The 18,626-nt window shown below is 43.3% G+C and overlaps 1 protein-coding gene across 2 annotated transcripts; it reads left to right on the top strand.

Moving 5' to 3' along the window:
- The first annotated feature begins 832 nt into the window (after positions 1-832).
- On the top strand, positions 833-10,483 carry LOC133137801 (sorting nexin-16-like). Of its 2 annotated transcripts, none has more exons than XM_061256147.1 (8): positions 833-976; positions 2,488-2,929; positions 4,298-4,381; positions 5,285-5,433; positions 6,353-6,422; positions 6,861-6,997; positions 9,792-9,935; positions 10,327-10,483. In XM_061256147.1, the coding sequence occupies exons 2-8, from the start codon at positions 2,579-2,581 to the stop codon at positions 10,445-10,447; spliced, it is 1,056 nt and encodes a 351-aa protein (XP_061112131.1). In that variant the 5' UTR covers positions 833-976; positions 2,488-2,578; the 3' UTR covers positions 10,448-10,483. The 2 variants fall into 2 exon arrangements, with proteins under 2 accessions (XP_061112131.1, XP_061112132.1); XM_061256148.1 differs by lacking the exon at positions 833-976 and adding an exon at positions 1,106-1,194.
- Positions 10,484-18,626: the final 8,143 nt, after the last annotated feature.

Below are 18,626 nucleotides of genomic sequence, written 5' to 3'. Positions count from 1 at the left end.
TTGTGTTTTCAAAAGCTTGATTCCCCAGCACGTACCAGAGTGCATGAACTCGCAAAGCACCAGAGTATGCCACATCACCGCACACAAAAAATGATGTCTTAAGTGACAGTAGAGCTGAAAAGCAAAATCAAGGTGTATGGCATGCTTACTTGACCTATGCCATGACAGTGCTTTCCTATGCTGCCAGTTACATTACACTTAATTTCTTAATTTTTGAGTTCTCTGCTCAAATCACAGAACAGTTTGTTTAACAGTAAAAGCAAAGGTGCCCCCCCCCCCCCAAATCAAACAACACTGGACATCACGGGAGACCACAGAAGCAATGAAGATTGACTGAACAGCGCATATATAAAGACAAATTATATGTGTCTGTCGGGCTACTGTTGCCCTTCATAAAGAGCGTTGACACTCGGCAGTGCTTTTTAGGAGGATATCTATCAGTAAAATCTCCTGTCCTGAGGGTAGGCTTTCGTCGCTGCCATTCATTTATCCTACAAAGGATCGGGCAGGGTGGCGGCGCCCTTGTTCTTCATTACATTGCTTTATATCTTTGTAAGACAAAAACAACTGCAATTGTATCACTCCGCAGTCCAGAGACAGGTGGTGTTTTTTTCAGACAGTAATAATAATAATAATAATAATAATAATAATAATAATAATAATAATAATAATAACTTGAATAACAAAACAATGCTAAACTATGAACACTTTCCTGATCCTGGCGGACAGAACTTTTTTGGGGAAAGAAGTAAACCTCCTCGTCACCGGATTGGCTGTTCCTCCTTCGTTCATATGCTTCTGAGGGCTCACGGCCTCTGCGTGATGACGTCTCTCCAGATGGCTCGTCGCGGCTTGAAATACATAAGCGAAGAAAATTGTAGGCTATTTCTAACAGGTAGCTAGCTAAATTATACGGGTTCTTGACGTTTGGTGGTGATGAAACCCGAAAACCAACGGGGAATAAGAACAATATCAGGTAAGTAAACGACAAAAATAAAACTGACTTCAATTCCCCGTTTCTTTTGCCGTGGATGAAGCCAAGCTTGTCGGAAAGCACATGATCTTGTTTATAGCTACGGTAGCCGGAAGCGAGTCGGTCAGTTGTATTAGCTACAAAGTGTCCTAGCTAGCGTTTGGCCGTGGAAGATTGATCACTTAAAATTATCTGCGAATTAAAGGACAGGAGTACAGAAGGTAGCTACGTATCTGACAAGCAAGTTAATAACACGAACAATTCTGTTAACTACTGCTGGTTTGCGAGTTGTCATGTTGACAATGTTTCCGAATGACAGGCACGAATAACATATAATGTGTAATCTTGATATGAGTATCTATATCTTTATCGATGTGCAACTATGTCTTTATCAAAAGGGTTACATAGGCTAACTGGTTACATTGGGTTGTTACAGACGTCAGTGTTTTCACTGTGTAATGTGAGCTATTGCACCCCATCTTTCAACCTATTGGAATTATTACAAGTAACCACTACCTTGAAGTTATTCACGTGGAATACCATTTGCGAATAGTTCATCACGCGTCAGATTTTCTCGATAAATTTGCATAACTTTTATTGTTTTAAAAACACAGAATTACTTCATACATGCCAGCATGAAGTGTTAAGTAACCTACCTTGGTGTGACGTTACTAATGTAACAAAAGTTATATCTATAACTGTTGTTATTTCTGCTTTCACTCAAAATGTAAAGGTAATTATTAAATGCTGATTGAAGTGTGACCAGGACTGGAGGTAAAAGTCGGCAACAGAACCAGATCAGTTAGTCGATCAAATTATTAGACAAGTATACAGACTTTAAAGACTGTATACAGACATTTTGTTGGTTATATTTGGAGAGGAGGCCATGACAAGAAAACGGAAAACAGCATGACTTGAATCTATATTTTCAACTGCCCTGCCTGAAACTTTGATCCCTTTGCTGTGAGTCCGTATTTAGTCAACACGAAAAGATAAGTGTGTGGGAATGAAAATCAATAATAAGACCAAAAGACCATTATGTCTTACGTGCATAGCACCACACAAGAGCTGATGTACTGATACACATCAGGGAATAATTGGATGGGAGTGGAAGAACTGATGTGGCTTTGGCTTTACAGTCAGATGTACTTTACTCAGCCTGCTGCTTCCTAATGGGGTTATTTTTAAAGATCAAGTCTTGACCCTGAGAACGAATGGCCGGGAACGATGATGGATTGATTGCCTCAGATTAGAGGGAGAGAGGATCGATAATCAACACCAGAGGTTAAATATAATATTGCACCACTAAATAATAATGCAGTGCTACCGTGCAACTTAGCAGCTTGAGTTGTGATGAATGTGTTATTTATTATTCATTCTTTATTCTTTATTCTGAGTTTGTAACCCCCACACACGCACATACACACGCAAAAGGTGAAATTCGTTTTCATGTTGCGTGCCGGCATTTCAGTCCATTCTGTATTTGTGTCGTGAACATACACATTTCCGTTCAGGCATTTGGCGAGATACCCGTATTCAGAGCAGCTTACGAGGCGTGACCACCAGGACCCTCAGTGCCAGTGCAGCAGGGGCGCAGTGAAGGACATGGCCACACCGTTCGTCCCCGTCCCCTTCCCGATGGAGCGGGCCAGGTCGCGGGTTCGACGGACCGCCTCGCTGGGCAGCGTCTCCACCGGGTCGGGCTCCCCCTCCAGGGCCCCCGGGGACGAGACCATCCCCGAAACGAGAGGGGGGTCCTCCCGGCCCTGTGCCACCCCGCCTCTGGAGTGCCACAGCCCTGTGACCCGGACCAGGCTCAACGGAACGGGCCCCTCTATGGAGTACTCCAACCGACCCCGTTCCCATGACGACTCTCTGGACTCGCCCCCGCGGGAGCGGCCTGTCACCCCTACCCTCCTGGGGTACGAGATCATGGAGGAGCGCGCCAAATTCACCGTAAGGCTCTACTCCGTTCCCCGTGTTTTTTAACGTCGCCTTTTCAGATGAGCATTGCTTAACCCCTTCGTCTTTGTCCGTTGCAGCCTTGGCTATTTTATCCTTATGGAACTGGGGATAAGAGTTTGTGTGTGTCCTGTCTGTGGACATCCTAGGGCCTAAAACATAAGTAGAACATGTAAATTGTTGTCTCAGAGTTTCCCAAAACATGTGTCTTTGCAAATTCCTGTTATGGTCTCTGATTCTCTGAAGTATATGTTGTAACAGTAACTTTTAGTTGCGTAAAGAGAGAAGAGCCCTTTAGCTAGCTTTAAGTTCTCAAGGGTATAGCAAATAAGCTGTCTACTGTCCCTAGGCCAGTGGTCCTCACTCCTGGTCCTGGAGAGCCGCAGGGTGTGTTGCCTTTTGTTGTTACCCAGTACCTAATTGATCATTGAAAGCAGGTAATTACACAGTTAACTCACGTCACCTGGTTTCTTGGGTCTGAATTGGTTTCAGATGTTAAGGCAAAGACAAAAGCCAGCACACCATGTGGCTCTCCTGGACCAGGATTGAGGGCCACTGTCCTAGGCTATTGCCATACTACTGATGCTGAAAGACTTTTCATATTTGTCCTGTTAAAATGAGCGGCTGTGTGATGTTGTATCTGAATTCTGTGCCTGGCAGGCTAGCTGGCTAAATGACCAGGTTGGGTGTAATGGATGTCCTAATTCTTTGGGGAAACACACATATCTGTTATTTTACCCTGAATAAGACTGTGCTCACAACAGACTCAGAATGTAAAAATACCCAGACGTGTCTTGTGGATTCTGACTCAGTCTGGTGAGCCAGCCATCCGCTATATTTAATATTTAAACATTCACCGATGCCTGAGTTCCTGATTCACCACCCACCCGGGAGAATCTGATGGCCGCTTTTCATGAGAAATTAACCGCTCATGCCGAAGCTCCGAAATAAAACTTATCAATTTTCTGTTGCTTATTTTAGATATTGCCATGGACACATCTTCTGTGCTGCACATCCTCTTTCGTCTTCATCAAAACAGAAACAGACAGCGTGCACTTCCGAGCATGGATTTTTCTAAAATGCAAGACTAATCTCCATTTTTAAGACATCGTAAATGGAATGAGTAGTGTGTTGAGGAGTAGGTTGTAAAAAAAGACACATTTTCGAAAGGTATAGCAGTTAAGGTCTTCCTTTCCTCAGATTTAGACGGTGTTGTCACTGTTTGTCGAGTTGGTGAAAGGTGAATACATTTAGACATTGGAAGCTCACATATCATTTGAACAGCGCTTTGGATAAAGGCGCTATATAAACGCGAACCATTGACCATATCGGGGAGGCTGTAAGTCTGTTTGTCTCTCACAGGTGTACAAGATCCTGGTGAGGAAGGGCCAGGAGAGCTGGGTGGTGTTCCGCAGGTACACAGACTTTTCCAGGCTGAACAGCAAGGTGAGGCACGCCTCGGGGCGGGGTGCGGGAAAGCTTGGTTTTTGGGACAGCCCTGCGCCACAATGCGCTCAACACAGTACTTGTCTTACCAGCTGAAAGCAGAGATATTTGATCTGGGGTTTGTGTGTGAAAGGAGGATTAAGACCAGCTCAGAATAAGAGGGGCGGGGGGGGGGGGGGGGGAGTTCCTTGCATTTGAGGCACACGCACGCTGACACACACACACACACACACACACAGCAACAGTTAAGATAGTTAGCATAGTCATAGTCAAGAGCTGCTTTGTTGATAAATTGTGGAAGTACGTATCCGTCATGGAACAAACACATACTGTTCCAATACTGTATGCTTCCGTGGGCAGAAATAAGTGTAAACTCGCACGCAGACGTTCTGCACTAAAACGCACAGAGGGGACATTGTGTCCTCAGCAGGTACAAGGCACACTGACATCCATCCTGGCTCAAGAATATTTAAGAAGGAATTGCTACTCCACCCTGTCCTCAAGTTAATAGTAGAAACCCGATTGCCTCTAACTTTCTAAGAACCACAGTTATGGTGGCATTACAGAACTCCCATTAAATCTGTTCACAAGACTTTTTTGGCTAGAAGAGTAGTCGGATGCAGAAGGGACCAGTGTCATCGAAATAGTGTGGAGAAGTTTCACACACGCGTTATTGTGAGGAAGAAGGGGTCAGTCAGTGGTTGCACCAGCCTTAAGGAAATACTTTGCATTAAAGCCCCCCTTCTACTAAAATGTAATACGAGTAGCATAATGCGAGAGGTAGTTTACAAAATATCATGTTTTCATATTAATTTAATGATGGTGTGAGGTTCTGCATTTGTGTTGATTTGTCAGTTGAATTGCGTGTTTGTGTGTGTGTGTGTGTGTGTGTGTGTATTCCAGCTCAAAGACAAGTTCCCCGGATTCAGTTTTTCTTTGCCACCCAAACGCTGGTTCAAGGACAACTACGACACAGAGTTCCTCGAGGAGAGACAGCTGGGTCTACAGGTGTTCCTGCAGAACCTGGTCGCACGCAAAGACATAGCCACCAGGTGTGTGCGTGTGCGTGTGTGCACGTGTGCGTGTACGTGTGTACGCTTAACATGTTGGAAGTCTCCTGCAGGACTTTATTTGTCCCTGTTACAGTGTTGAATGAATGTTGCATGTAGCTGGGAAACCACTAAATGATCTTCTGAATGCACTGTTGGATTGCACATTTGTTCAGTTAGAGTATACACAGTCTTAGTTTTACTGTGTTTACAGTAGTGTGTAAATGTGGGCGTCCCTGCTTCAAAAAGCCTTCTGCAATGAATATGTAAGTGAGCAGAAGGGGACCTGACCTCTAAATGGTGCAACATTTAACATGACACATTTCTTCAAAATCATTCAACAATTCTTTAGAGGAGCCCTTGGTTGTTGACAGAGCAGCCACTGCAGTTGGATATTTCAGAATAAAAAGTTCAGCCCTAGAATTATACTCACCTGACTCATTGAAGCCCTAACGAGTAAATCACCTGAGTCTGGGCCTTAGTTATCATCTCTTTAAAAAGTAACAAAGAATAATCCAAAAGGGTTCCCAAACATTTGCACAGCCTGCCTTTACTTTTTTTGTAATTTATAAACCGTTAAAAAAATGAAAATAAAAAGTAATCTTGCTCTAAAATTTGAAGTTTAAGTATGTACCATGTAGAGTTCAGGTTTCCGATATAGTGTAGCAGACATTTAAACCCAAAGCCCAAATTTTTGCATCCCACTAATCTTATCTTTACTGTCGTCCTGTACAAGTCGTGTAAATTAGACAACTGAGGGCAATAAAGTTACCTATTTGAGTAAATGACATGAAAACATCCATTTTATATTCTACTTGTAATCACTGGGAGTGGAGTAAAGTGCTGTAGGTACTTGTATGTAAGAAGAGTGAACCTGCCTTTGCCAGTCCAGTGAAAGCAGCCAAACCTGTTCTGCCTTCAGCTTGCCAGTGAGAGAGTTCCTGTGTTTGGACGACCCTCCGGGCCCCTTCGACAGTCTGGAGGAGAGTCGGGTGAGGCGTTTTCTGCAGAAGGGTCACGCTGTAAACCGATCTGTGTGCCTGGGCCTCGGTCCCGGTGGAAACAATGGGCGGGGGTGGGGGTGGGGGGTGGCTGTTCCACTTGTGGAGGTGTGTATTCCCACACCTCGTTCCCATGCTGAACACTGGGAGCCCTGCAGCGTGCTTTTCTTATGCTGCGGAAAGTTCCAGAATCGGTGGCTTGATTAGTGTCCAGTGAGAGCAGCGGCCTTGCCGTTGCCGCTATGAATAAGTTCAGAACAGTTTGGGGGGGGGAAACAAACATGTGAGGATATTGTAAAAACACCTTAAGCACTTGCCGAGAATATTTGTTTTCAGCAGCAGACTTATTCCTTGAGCACGAGCGTAGGTTGGCACAGTCCGGAGAGCTGACTCGGAGCTCTCTCAGTCTCATAAATCACCCATACGCAGGCCTTCTGCGAGACCCTGGAGGAGACTAACTACCGCCTGCAGAAGGAGCTGGTGGAGAAGCAGAGGGAGATCGAGGAGCTGCGGAAGGCCCTGGAGGAGAAGCGGCTCCACATTCACATTCTGGAGAAAAGAGTCAAGTAATGCACCTCATACCGCTGTGTCTGTGCGTGTCTGTGCGTGTCTGTGCATGCGTGTGTGTGTGGGTCTGTGTGCGTGTGCGTGTCTGTGTATGGGTGGGTGTGTATGTTTGTGTGTGTGCATATTTGTCTGTGTGGGTGTGTGTGCGTGCGTGCGTGCGTGCGTGTGCGTGCGTGTGCATGTGTATGTCTGTGCGTGTATGTGCATATGGGTGGGTGTGTGTGTGTGTGTGTGTGTGTGTGTGTGTCTGCGTGCATGTGGGTGTGTATGTGTGTGCCTGTGCCTGTATGTGTACGTGTGTGTGGGTATGTATGTGTGTGCCTGTGCCTGTATGTGCACGTGCGTGTAGGTATGTGTGCGTGTATGTGTGTGCTTGTGCCTGTATGTGTACGTGTGTGTGTGCATGTATGTGTGTGCCTGTATGTGCACGTGCGTGTGGGTATGTATGTGTGCGTGTATGTGTGTGCCTGTGCCTGTATGTGCACGTGCGTGTGGGTATGTATGTGTGTGCCTGTATGTGCACATGCGTGTGTGCATGTATGTGTGTGCCTGTGCCTGTATGTGCACGTGCGTGTGTGCATGTATGTGTGTGCCTGTGCCTGTATGTGCACGTGCGTGTGGGTATGTGTGCGTGTGCCTCAGAGATGGGGAATCTGACTCCAGTCGCATTAAAGTCGCACATGACTCCAGACTCAACTAGGACTCTTCCAAAACTGACTTGAGACTTGACTGGGACTTGTCAATAATGACTCGAACAATACGAGTCTGCCGATTGCCATCCTGAACAATGTCATGACCAATCATTATTTTTCAATGATTTATATGAAAAATAATCTTCGGTTAAAAAAACACCCAACGTCGTTTTACGCGCCACACCCTGCGCGTTTCAGTTGCAGCTGTAATGTACCGGACAGCGCCACAACTCAGTTTGGAGTCATCTTGTTTATTGTGCTACGCAGTCAACCGAACTCCGGGCACACCCAAGGTACATAACAGATTGCAGGTACGGAAAGCGAAGCACTGTATGAACTAGTGCGATTAAACACAATATATTACAGCAACCGTAGCAACACCCTACACTGTATTTCTTGCGGCATAGCTGACATTACAGTTCCTTAGGTTGTGACTTTGGGTTTAAAGAATTCTGACGCATTGAGCCAAACAAAATGATTGCAACTATTAAAATAAAAGATGCGGGAGCAACCACGTAAATTTTCATCCGACATTTGAAAACTCATCCGGAAAGATCAGTCGGTTTACCGCTTTTCACTATTGCATAACGTTAGTTGGCAATACTGTTGTGTTGGCCAAATGATGCGTTTCAGACTCCGTATAATCCACCCATTGATCAGCATCACGGAAGCGCGACAAATATTACTTTGTTATAGCGACGTAGGCTTGCATTTAAAATGAAACTTAAATTGCATTTTGAAAAGCTATGCAAGCCAACTAGAGAACCACTAGACGTACAATAACGTTAGAACAAACCTTTTCAGGTTGGCTTGAAAGGCCCCTTCCATTTTAAACGGTCATCTAATGGGGTTTTGATCTGGAGCATGAGGGTTGCACTATAAAAAAAACAAAAAACAAACAAAAATGTTTTGGTATGCTCCTTAAGATCGATATGCAAGCAGGACAGTGAGTTGTTTTGAATGCCCTGTTAGGTGACGTTATGCAGTAGTTGCGTGGACATTTATTATTATTCCAGTTTCATACAAATATAAACTATTTACTCTAGCTTGTTTGTAATAGGCGTTGGCATTAAACGGTGTAAAACCTGTCGTACTGTAATTGCATGCGGCATTGAAATGAGTTATGATTTCATTATGCATTGGTTAATGGCTGGATTCTAGCTAGGTTTTCCGATGGCATAATGCTATTGTAGATATGCCATCATAGCTCCCGATTTTTTGCATAAAAAATATCTCATTTAAAAAAAAAAATGATTACAGTAAAGTAAACCTTTCATTAAAAAATTAAAAAGTAAGAGTATATTAAAAAAAACTAAATTATTTGGTTTCAACACTGTAATTCAGTTTACAAATGAATTTTATTATTTATTATTATTAAATCGCAAATGCAAGTTAAGCCTAGTCTGAGGCTAAATTCAATTGGAGATTGTCCATACAAAACTGCATTTAGTCCAGGATTAAGCTTAATCTGTGTCCATGTAGCAGGCCCCTAGTTTGGTAGTGACCCTCACTATTATGGGCCCATGGTAATGTTTACATTATGTCACATAAGTCACACAGAGCTCTTAAAAAATAGAATGGTTATTTATTTGATCTTATTTATTGACATATGAATGAACTACCAGACCAGGCCTGAGGTTTTGCCAAAGCCTTTACCCACCCTTGAGAAAGGCTTTGCCAAAATGTTGGCTCAGGTGTGTAGTTATAGTTCATTTATTCACATATAGTTCATTGATATATGAATAAATAAATGAAACAACCACTTTTTTTGGGTGTGCCCCTGATAATACAGTTTCTTCAGTTAGGCTGCACCATTCTGGAGACTTGAGACTTGACTCGGACCCTAGCTCAGAGACTTGAGACTTGACTCGGACCCTAGCTCAGAGACTTGAGACTTGACTCGGACCCTAGCTCAGAGACTTGAGACTTGACTCGGACCCTAGCTCAGAGACTTGAGACTTGACTCGGACCCTAGCTCGGAGACTTGAGACTCGACTCGGACCCTAGCTCAGAGACTTGAGACTTCACGTGACTCAGACTTGCATTGGATGGCCTGTGAACGTGTCTGGTGTGTGTCTGACGGCCTGTGTGTCTCCTGTAGTGGAGACTCTCTGAGCCCAGAGAGTCTGGAGAGCCCCTGCAGGCTCTCGGGCTCCGGGCCGGGCAGTGAGGGCAGCACGGAGGCGGACATCGACACCGAGTCCTCCGTTGTGGAGGCCGACCAGGAAATGGACCTGGAGAACGGGTCAGTTAGCGCCTGCTGCCACTTACATCATGAACACGCCCTGCTTCCACTACTCCCGTAGGCTCATTCTCAGCTACCGCTGCTCCCATTGGCCCGTTCTCAACAACCACTACTCCCATTGGCTAATTCTCGACAACCCAAACTCAGATAGATTAATTCTCAACGGCCCCGACTCCCGTAGATTAATTCTCAATAACCTCATTCATAACTGCCTCTACTTCTATTGGACAATTCTTACCTGCCTCTGCTCACATAAGTCAGTTGTATTCCCACGAGTCCAGCGGGCCCGAGACCTAACTTCATATAACAGACAGCAGCTCTGAACTTGCTGAAAAAGTGTAAGACCTAACGTGCCGTCCCGCGCTGCTCTCTGATTTGTCCCGGGCCGCAGCTGTGGCGTCGCGGCCTCGAAGAAGGGTCACACAGCCTGCTGGTGCGGCCCGTTGCCCGGGAGTCCCCCGCCAATCATCCAGGTTACCCAGGTTACCCAGGAGCCGCAGCCACTGACCTGACCGCTCCCTCTGACCGCAGACCGGACCCTGCTCTCTTCCCCCTCTTCTACCGCTCCAGCCCCCCCCCCCCCCCCCCCCTGTGGACCCTGATGCTTAAGCACCTCCGTCTCTGTCAGAGATCACACGCTCCCGCTCGGACCAGACGTTTAGCGGTGGATAGCTCCGATAATCACCGCCTTGTCGCCACTGTAGTGGAGATGGTATAAACCCCTTGGAAGCAGGGCGGTTGGGTCTTGATCAGAGCATCTCATTGGCTGATCAGGTCCTGAAATAGAAAGCCCATTCGCCACACCGCGGCTCCATCACCCCCATGTCCCACGTCTCTGGAATGGAAGAAGAGGGGGCATTCTGATCCTCTTCGGCACCGAAAGACCTCCCACGCTCTGGAGTTCTGGGAGAAAAAAATAAATAAAATCCCCTTTTTTTGTAAAGTGCTGCTCACCTGTTACAACAATCAATAGCTCAACTCTAGCGGCCAAGTCAGTAGGGAGACTGGCCACACAATAAGAACTGAGGTAGTTGAGCTATGTTGTCAAGAAAAGGGTCAATGCTATTGTACAAGGCCTACACTAAACCTGCTTGTTTGAAACTGTTTAATTCTTTAATTCTTTACATGCTGGTAACATTTGAAAAAAGCTTTTAAATGAAACACTGTTACTAAGTAAAAATGTACAATTTTACAAAATCATCTGAAGGTAATGAAAGCATATGTTTGAGAGCGAAATCCTTTTGAGGGCAGCACATTTCTGAAAATAGTTATGACTGAATTATGTGTTCACAAAGGAGTGAGAACTCTGGAACGTGATTGCATGAATACACCAGAGCTGGTCAGGGTTCCCATTCCAATTGCTTTTTAAGGTGCAAACACCAGAGCTACTTTGAGCTTTAAAGCTGTGTGTTCAAGGTAGATATACACTATGAAGCCCATTACATTTAATGACATTAATGCAAAGGTATACATTTCACTTTCCAGTGACGCACTACCAGTGATAGCAGAACTAATGTACAAGCTGTGAGCTAGCTATCAAATGTGTTAGCATTATTAGCACACTGGCCAATAAGGGACATTAAGGTAGTGACTTTAGAAAAGATTTTGGCATTACTTTTTATTTTTTAATTTGGACGATTTTCCTTTAATGTTTTCAAGGACGGTGGAATATAACATCTATTCTGGGACTTTTTGTGACTTTCCGTATTTTCAGTGCTTTACAATGACTGTGAGGCCATGGTGCTGCTCCATAAAGGAACACAGTCTGTGACGGTGGCTGTGTACAGACTGGGGTGACTGTACAGACTGGGGTGGCTGTGTACAGACTGGGGTGGCTGTGTACAGACTGGGGTGGCTGTGTACAGACTTGGGTGACTGTGTACAGACTGGGGTGACTGTGTACAGACTGGGGTGGCTGTGTACAGACTGCGGTGGCTGTGTACAGACTGGGGTGGCTGTGTACAGACTGGGGTGACTGTACAGACTGGGGTGGCTGTGTACAGACTGGGGTGGCTGTGTACAGACTGGGGTGGCTGTGTACAGACTGGGGTGGCTGTGTACAGACTGGGGTGGCTGTGTACAGGCTGGGGTGACTGTGTACAGACTGGGGTGACTGTGTACAGACTGGGGTGACTGTGTACAGACTGGGGTGACTGTGTACAGACTGGGGTGGCTGTGTACAGACTGGGGTGGCTGTGTTCCTGTGCTCCTGCCGTTACTGTCTTTCATATTGAACATACAGTACTGTGCAAACGTCTTAGGCACATATTAAATTAAAATAATTGTAAAGAAAAGTTGCGTTCAATAATAATTAAATTAACAGGTTTGAATATCAAAAAATTTACTAAATCAGATCAGTATGACTTGTGACTACCCTTTGTTTTTAATACTGCATTAATTCTCTTAGGTATACTGTCCTGCAGTTTTATAAGAAAATCAGCTGGAAGGTTGTTCCAAACTTATTGTTCTTCTGCTGACCTTGCCTGTTGCACTTGCTTATGACTATCCCGGTAATCCCATTCAGCATCTGTCAAGATTTTATCTGAAAAGTGGTCTATTATTGTTATTATTAATCCTATTTACTATTATTATTATTATTATTATTATTATTATAAATCCTGCCCTTTTTTCAATATGTTAATCTATTTAACAGAATGTAAAAACTTTTTTTTGAATGAATGTTTGGAAATCTCACGTGCTCTTTTGCACTGACACACTAACTGAGAAAACGAAAAAAATAAATCTAAAATATATAAGACCAAATGTATATTTAGGGAATATAAATGTAGGATGCCCAAGACGTTTGCGCAGTACTGTGCCCTAATGAATGTCTCTCCCCATCACAGGTCTGCTCCACTGGGGCCAGGTCGTGTCTTGTGCAGGTTGATTGTCTCACACTCACGTGCCTGTATTGTGTGTTCGGCTCTCTCGCAAAACCGCTACACATACACATAACCGCTTCTAGACTCATGGCTCTGATTGTGTGTGTGTGTGTGTGTGTGTGTATGTGTGTGTGTGTGTGTGTGTGTGTGTGTGAGTGTGAGTGTGAGTGTGAGTGTGAGTGTGAGTGTGAGTGTGAGTGTGAGTGTGAGTGTGTGTGTGTGTGCTGGATAACGGTGGCTGTGTTTATCCAGCTATTGTTATCCCTTGGTGCACTTTAAATAATGTCCACATTTCTGTTTCCTGTATTTGTCTCCAGTCCTGCTTTTGTGTGCCCGTGTGCTGAGTTGTGACACCTTGTGTGTTGGGGTGTCATTGTGTTCTTTAACAGAATCGGCTTCATTTGAAGTAGAGTGCCTTAATACACGTCCGTGTTTGCAACTATCAATCAACGTAGGCCTAGTTTGTGTCGCGCTTGTTAATCGCACAGGATTCCATGCAAAGTGCCTTTCTTTTAATGGGACGTATTCATTTCCGATTGTTTGGACGCAGGCTCTCTTTCATTTTGTTTGAGGTAAATTTCTATGGCTGAATCCTCTTTGGAGACCATGCTCTTCTGGTATATTTTGTTGTTGTTTTCTTTCTTGGGAACAAAGGACCATACCACACTTAACATCATGTTAAATAGCCTGTGAACTTTATGAACTTCACCTCTTTGGCACCTTGTAAAAATGTAGTAACATCTGCTTGCAGTGAAGCTGCAAGGTGTTCGGGGGTCACGAGTGTGTAAACCTGGCGGGAGCCTGGACCCACGCCGCAGTCTTGTTAAACCGTCATAAGTACGGCTTCCCGCACCCTGCTGCTTTTTAAGATGTTTTTGAGTAGATGACCAATGGCCTGTGAGCGACCTAGATTCCCCAAAGACCAGTCAATCCTATCCATTATGTAATTGTTGTGTGAAAGTGCACTAAGATAGAATGCAAACAGCTGCGATATCGGATGTATGCTGTAAAGTGGCCAAGTAGCTTCTGTCCCTTTTGGCTGATCCAGGATCAGCCTGTAAACCCCCCGAATGCATATCTTAGTCATTTTGTGTGAAGGTTTAGTACAGATCCGGGGTCAGTAAGCCTATCTGTACCCACCTGTGGCTGTTCTGCGCTTTTGAAGGGCTTCCGCCCTTTCTGAGCAGAAAGTTGAGGTTATATTTATTTCTATTTTGTGTTACTGTTTTTTTTCTTTCTTTGCTTTGCGTAGATGCTGGTATAACTTTGTTCACAATCTTAAGTGTAAGGGCTTTATGGATTCTTAATATTGGATTGAGTCTTTTTAATAAACAATCTGACCTTTCTCACAGAATATTGCATCTTATGTCAGCTCTGTATGAGGAAAAGAGATATTGTCTGTGAAGGTACTCTTAAGATCAGATCTCCCATGAATATTATATTGTGTGTATGAATATCCTAAATGTGCCGCATGTATTGGGTTGAAAGGAAAGGTAATGCAGGGATTACTTTTGAGCCATTACTGATAAAAGTTGCACAAAACAATAGCAGTCCAGCCACTTTTGGAAAGGGTTGGCATTTATAGGGCGCCTTTATCCAAAGCGTGTACAATCGATGCTTCTCATTCGCACACATTCTCACACCAACGTCGATTGGCTGCCATGCAAGGCACCAACCAGCTCGTCAGGAAATTTGGGGGTAAGGTGTCTTGCTCCGGGACACTTCGACACACCCAAGGCGGGATTGAACCAGCAACCCTCCAACTGCCAGACGACCACGCTTACTGCCTGAGCCAATGTGGAGATAATTCTCTCTTCAATATTTTGTAATGGTGTGTTCAAGGTGCGTTCCTGCCTCTCATCCAGTGCATGCTGGGATATGATCCAGCCCCTCCCCATCAACCCTGACAAGGAATAAGTGGGTTATATAACGGATGGATGGACCACGACTCCCCTGATATGTTTAATTACTGCAAAAATTAGAAATGCAATAAAATACAATATTTTAGTTGATCGCCACAGGGTGGCGCTGTAGGCAATGTTTCATTTTGAGTCATTTCACAAAGTTCACCATCTCGATTTCTTCTGCCAAGGTTGCAAGTCCAGCTGAAGGAATTGGCTTGTCCAACTTAAGCTGATCTTTAACTTCAGGTTCAAGCTTTGAGCCAGGTCGATTGGAATTTAATGGTACAATAGGTCATTTTGGACTTCTAATGGTGAAGAGAGGAATAGCAGCAACAAACACCTTCAAACCAACACTGTTTATCCCTCCCCCTTCTCTGTGACCGCACTCCCATTGAACCGCCATTGGCTGTGGCAATTAGAACCAATTTGCATTACAATAGCTTTTAAACACACACACAGTTAATAAAATGTCCATGTATTTCTATTTAAATAAGTATGACACATATTTCAAAATAATGAATATGATCTTCAAATTAAGGAATAATAAATCAAAGGTGACTTCAAAATTGAATAATAAAGTAACATCTCATAATTATGCATTTTAAAACAATAAAATATGAATACCTGGAGCTTGTCTAATTAATTTAGACAAAAGTTTCCAAATATAATTTGGTTTCTAGTCAAGAAATTTGCTTGGTATTTACCAAGAAATAGTAATAGATTGATAAAATAAACAGTATCTCGCTATTATAAATAATATTTATTTTATTCCAAACAACATACTCAAATGTTAAATGAGTCACCATGCTCCAATGTGACTTTAGAGCAAAACAAAGTTGTCTCTGCTTCCCAGTTGTTACAATTATCATTGGCTATTGTGGGTTTATATTCAAGATTCCACTGCTGTTCCACTGCAGGATTTTGTAAAGTTCAAAGATGGATTATATCATTTAGTTTCCATGTGTCCTTTTGGAGTTTCCAAATGTCCTTATAAAACTGCCTAGATATAGATTAGACAAAACAATGCAGAACGCTCATTTTTGGTAATATTGTCCTCAAATTTGAAAGGGGATTTGTCCAGTGTTGTGACTTCGCTCCATTGTGTTTCTAAGAGCACCAGCCACAGCTACAATAATAGTCAAAAACCAAAAATCTTTTCAGTGAGGAAAAAAGCTTCCACTTTGACTGTGTTTGAACTCTGCTTCTTTGTTTTAGTTCTGACTCTTGGAAAACAAACCCCAAATGGTTACCTTTCAGAAAGGGCTAGGTTTATGCCCGTAGTCCAAAAAAATTGGGGTATGTCATTTTCAAGCTTGTGTTAAGAAAAGGAGGTGATAATTCTGGGGTTATGTATGTCAGACACCATAACCGAGCACCTGCCCCTGGTATTAGCAGCATAAGAGACATACTACATGCTTTAGGATCTGCATATCACTATTTGTTTTTGTCACAAACATATGGCACAACCAATAAGCTTGTGTATGTTTGAGTCACAGCTAGGTTTAAAATGTAGGGGTCAGGGCTGAGGCTGGAGGGACACAAGAAGGTGAAGGTAACTAACCTTCCCTGTAAGATATTAATTTTTACGGTTTACGGTTAGCCAGGGAAAATAGTAATATGCATTTTGTCATGTCATTAGGAAAAACTACCATCCTCTGGCTTTTAAACATTTCAGAATTAACAAAATAGAACTGACTGTTTCTGAAGTATTATGTCACTTTCCTGTCTGGCCATTCTCCACTGACCGCTCTTATAAACAAGTTGTTTCTGCCTGCAGAACTGCTGTTCACTGGAAGTTTTTTGTTTCTTACACCATTCAAAGTCATTTAGATCACATTTCGTCCCCATTCTGACATTTAGTCTGAAAAGCAGCTGAACCTATTGACTACATCTGCATGCTTCTATGCATTTAGGCGCTGCTTTTTAAAATGCCTATTCCTGTGGGGCAGGAAGCTGTCTTCATTTCTCTCGCTGTGGTGGGAGAACAAAGAAGCACATGGTTTTGTTTTACCAAATTTATAATACCCCATTACCCGTTTAAGGCTTGTCTCAGCCTCTGTGAAAACCTGCACTGAGCTGCCCAGCACAAAGCCTTCCCTTCCCTTGTGGAGAAGTAATCATCTCACATCTGTCTTAGAAGAACTTGTGCTCTGGCCATACGCAAACCGAACGTGTTGAACTGGATCGGAAATTTGACATTGAACTGCATGTGTAAAAACAGCTTTTGTCATGTTGGCATTTGAAGGCACACAATCATTTTCAACAATGTCTTGTCTATGTTGAATCAGATTTGCTTCATACTATAGGCTAATTTAAAACAGCTTAGTATCTTTATTAAAAATGGACAATTGCATTTTAGAAAAGCATATGATTAGATTGCTCTTAAAGCATTAGACTCAGTGTCTCCTGCCCTTAATTTCACCTGACCACAGATAAAATAATTTGGCTGACCAATGATCTCAGGAGAGATCATCGATAGGACCAGGGGAAATGAAAAGTCACAAAAAAGGCTTAAAAACATTGTTCCTGGATTTGACTCAAATTTCAAATAGTCCCTAGAGGCCTCCGTATGTCAATGGGATATGACAACAAAAATATATCACATACATACAGCTGCAATTCTGGAAAAATGCTAGAGTTATTCCAAACATTACCTCTGGAATAATTATCTTTGTTGTAAAACAGAGTTATGGGCATTGCTGCAGCTGCAAGCGGAAACCACCTGCTGTAAATCAGCAAATGGCGTGATAAAAGTAGGAGATCACAAATCTTTACCTTCGCCTTCGTCTCAGGGTAAAGGTGTTATTGATACATTAATAATGCTCTTACATAATGACATAATCTGAATAAAGTATCTGTTTCTTGTTTTCTTCATGTGCTGCAGATTGGGATAAATGAAACTCCACACCAACATAATCTTAATTATAATCTAATATGGTATCCTAGGACAAGACCCAAAAATTACCTTGAAGAACACCACCTCGTATTGCATGGCATGGCACTTAAGGAAAATGACTTTTGGCTGCAAAGGGATTATCAGGGAATTTATTTTATGTGCCTCATGGCCTGATGGCTGCTATCACATCCTATGAGAAGACCCACAAAAAGGTTGATTTACAGTGGCTTCCAAAAGTATGCTAATTATGAGTGATATTTCTGTTTCTGCTGCACAGTTAAGGCATTTGGATTTGCAGTGTCCGGCAATCTTCAGAGGGATCGGGTGAAAGAATCACAAGCCACCATATGCAGAGGAATAGAGACAAGCCAGTATAGTTCTGGAACAAAGTTTATGGACTGATGAGACCAAAACAAACCTTCAACAAAATGACGGAAAGTTCTGAGAAAATAAGAAACAGCCCATGATCCAAAAGAATTTGGAGGAGGTAATTTCATGGCTTGGGCATGTATGGCTGCTTCTGGAACAAGATCCTTCACTGATAATGTAAGAGAGGATGGCGGCAGTAGGATGATTTTGTCTGGTGAAGAACTTTCTCCAACCTCATCAAATGTGCTTCATCCTGCAACAGGACAATGACTCCCAAACATATTGCATATATGTAGCCAAAGCATCCGACAATGGGAAATGTGGACGGGCCAAGTCCCTGATTTAAATCCAATCGAGCATGCCTTTGCTGAACGTAGAAAGGTCTCCCAGGTCCCTTTTCACTGCAGAATCCAGTCTATCGCTGGTTTTGCTGTATATATATATATGTTACACATGTGCATCAGGACCCATTACATTACATTTTATTTAGCAGACACTTTTATCCAAAGCAATGTACAAACAGTCTCCCACTAGGAGAGTTTCACTGAAACCGTTTGGACAGAGAAGAAAAATATTTCCTGGCAAAACGTTTTATGTAAATAGAGTGACTCTGGGGGCTCTTGGCAGAAGGGGGAGGATT

The sequence above is a fragment of the Conger conger genome, chromosome 9 (genome assembly GCF_963514075.1).
Source record: "Conger conger chromosome 9, fConCon1.1, whole genome shotgun sequence".
Taxonomy (NCBI): Eukaryota; Metazoa; Chordata; class Actinopteri; order Anguilliformes; family Congridae; genus Conger; species Conger conger.
This window is presented reverse-complemented; position numbering and strand designations above follow the sequence as displayed.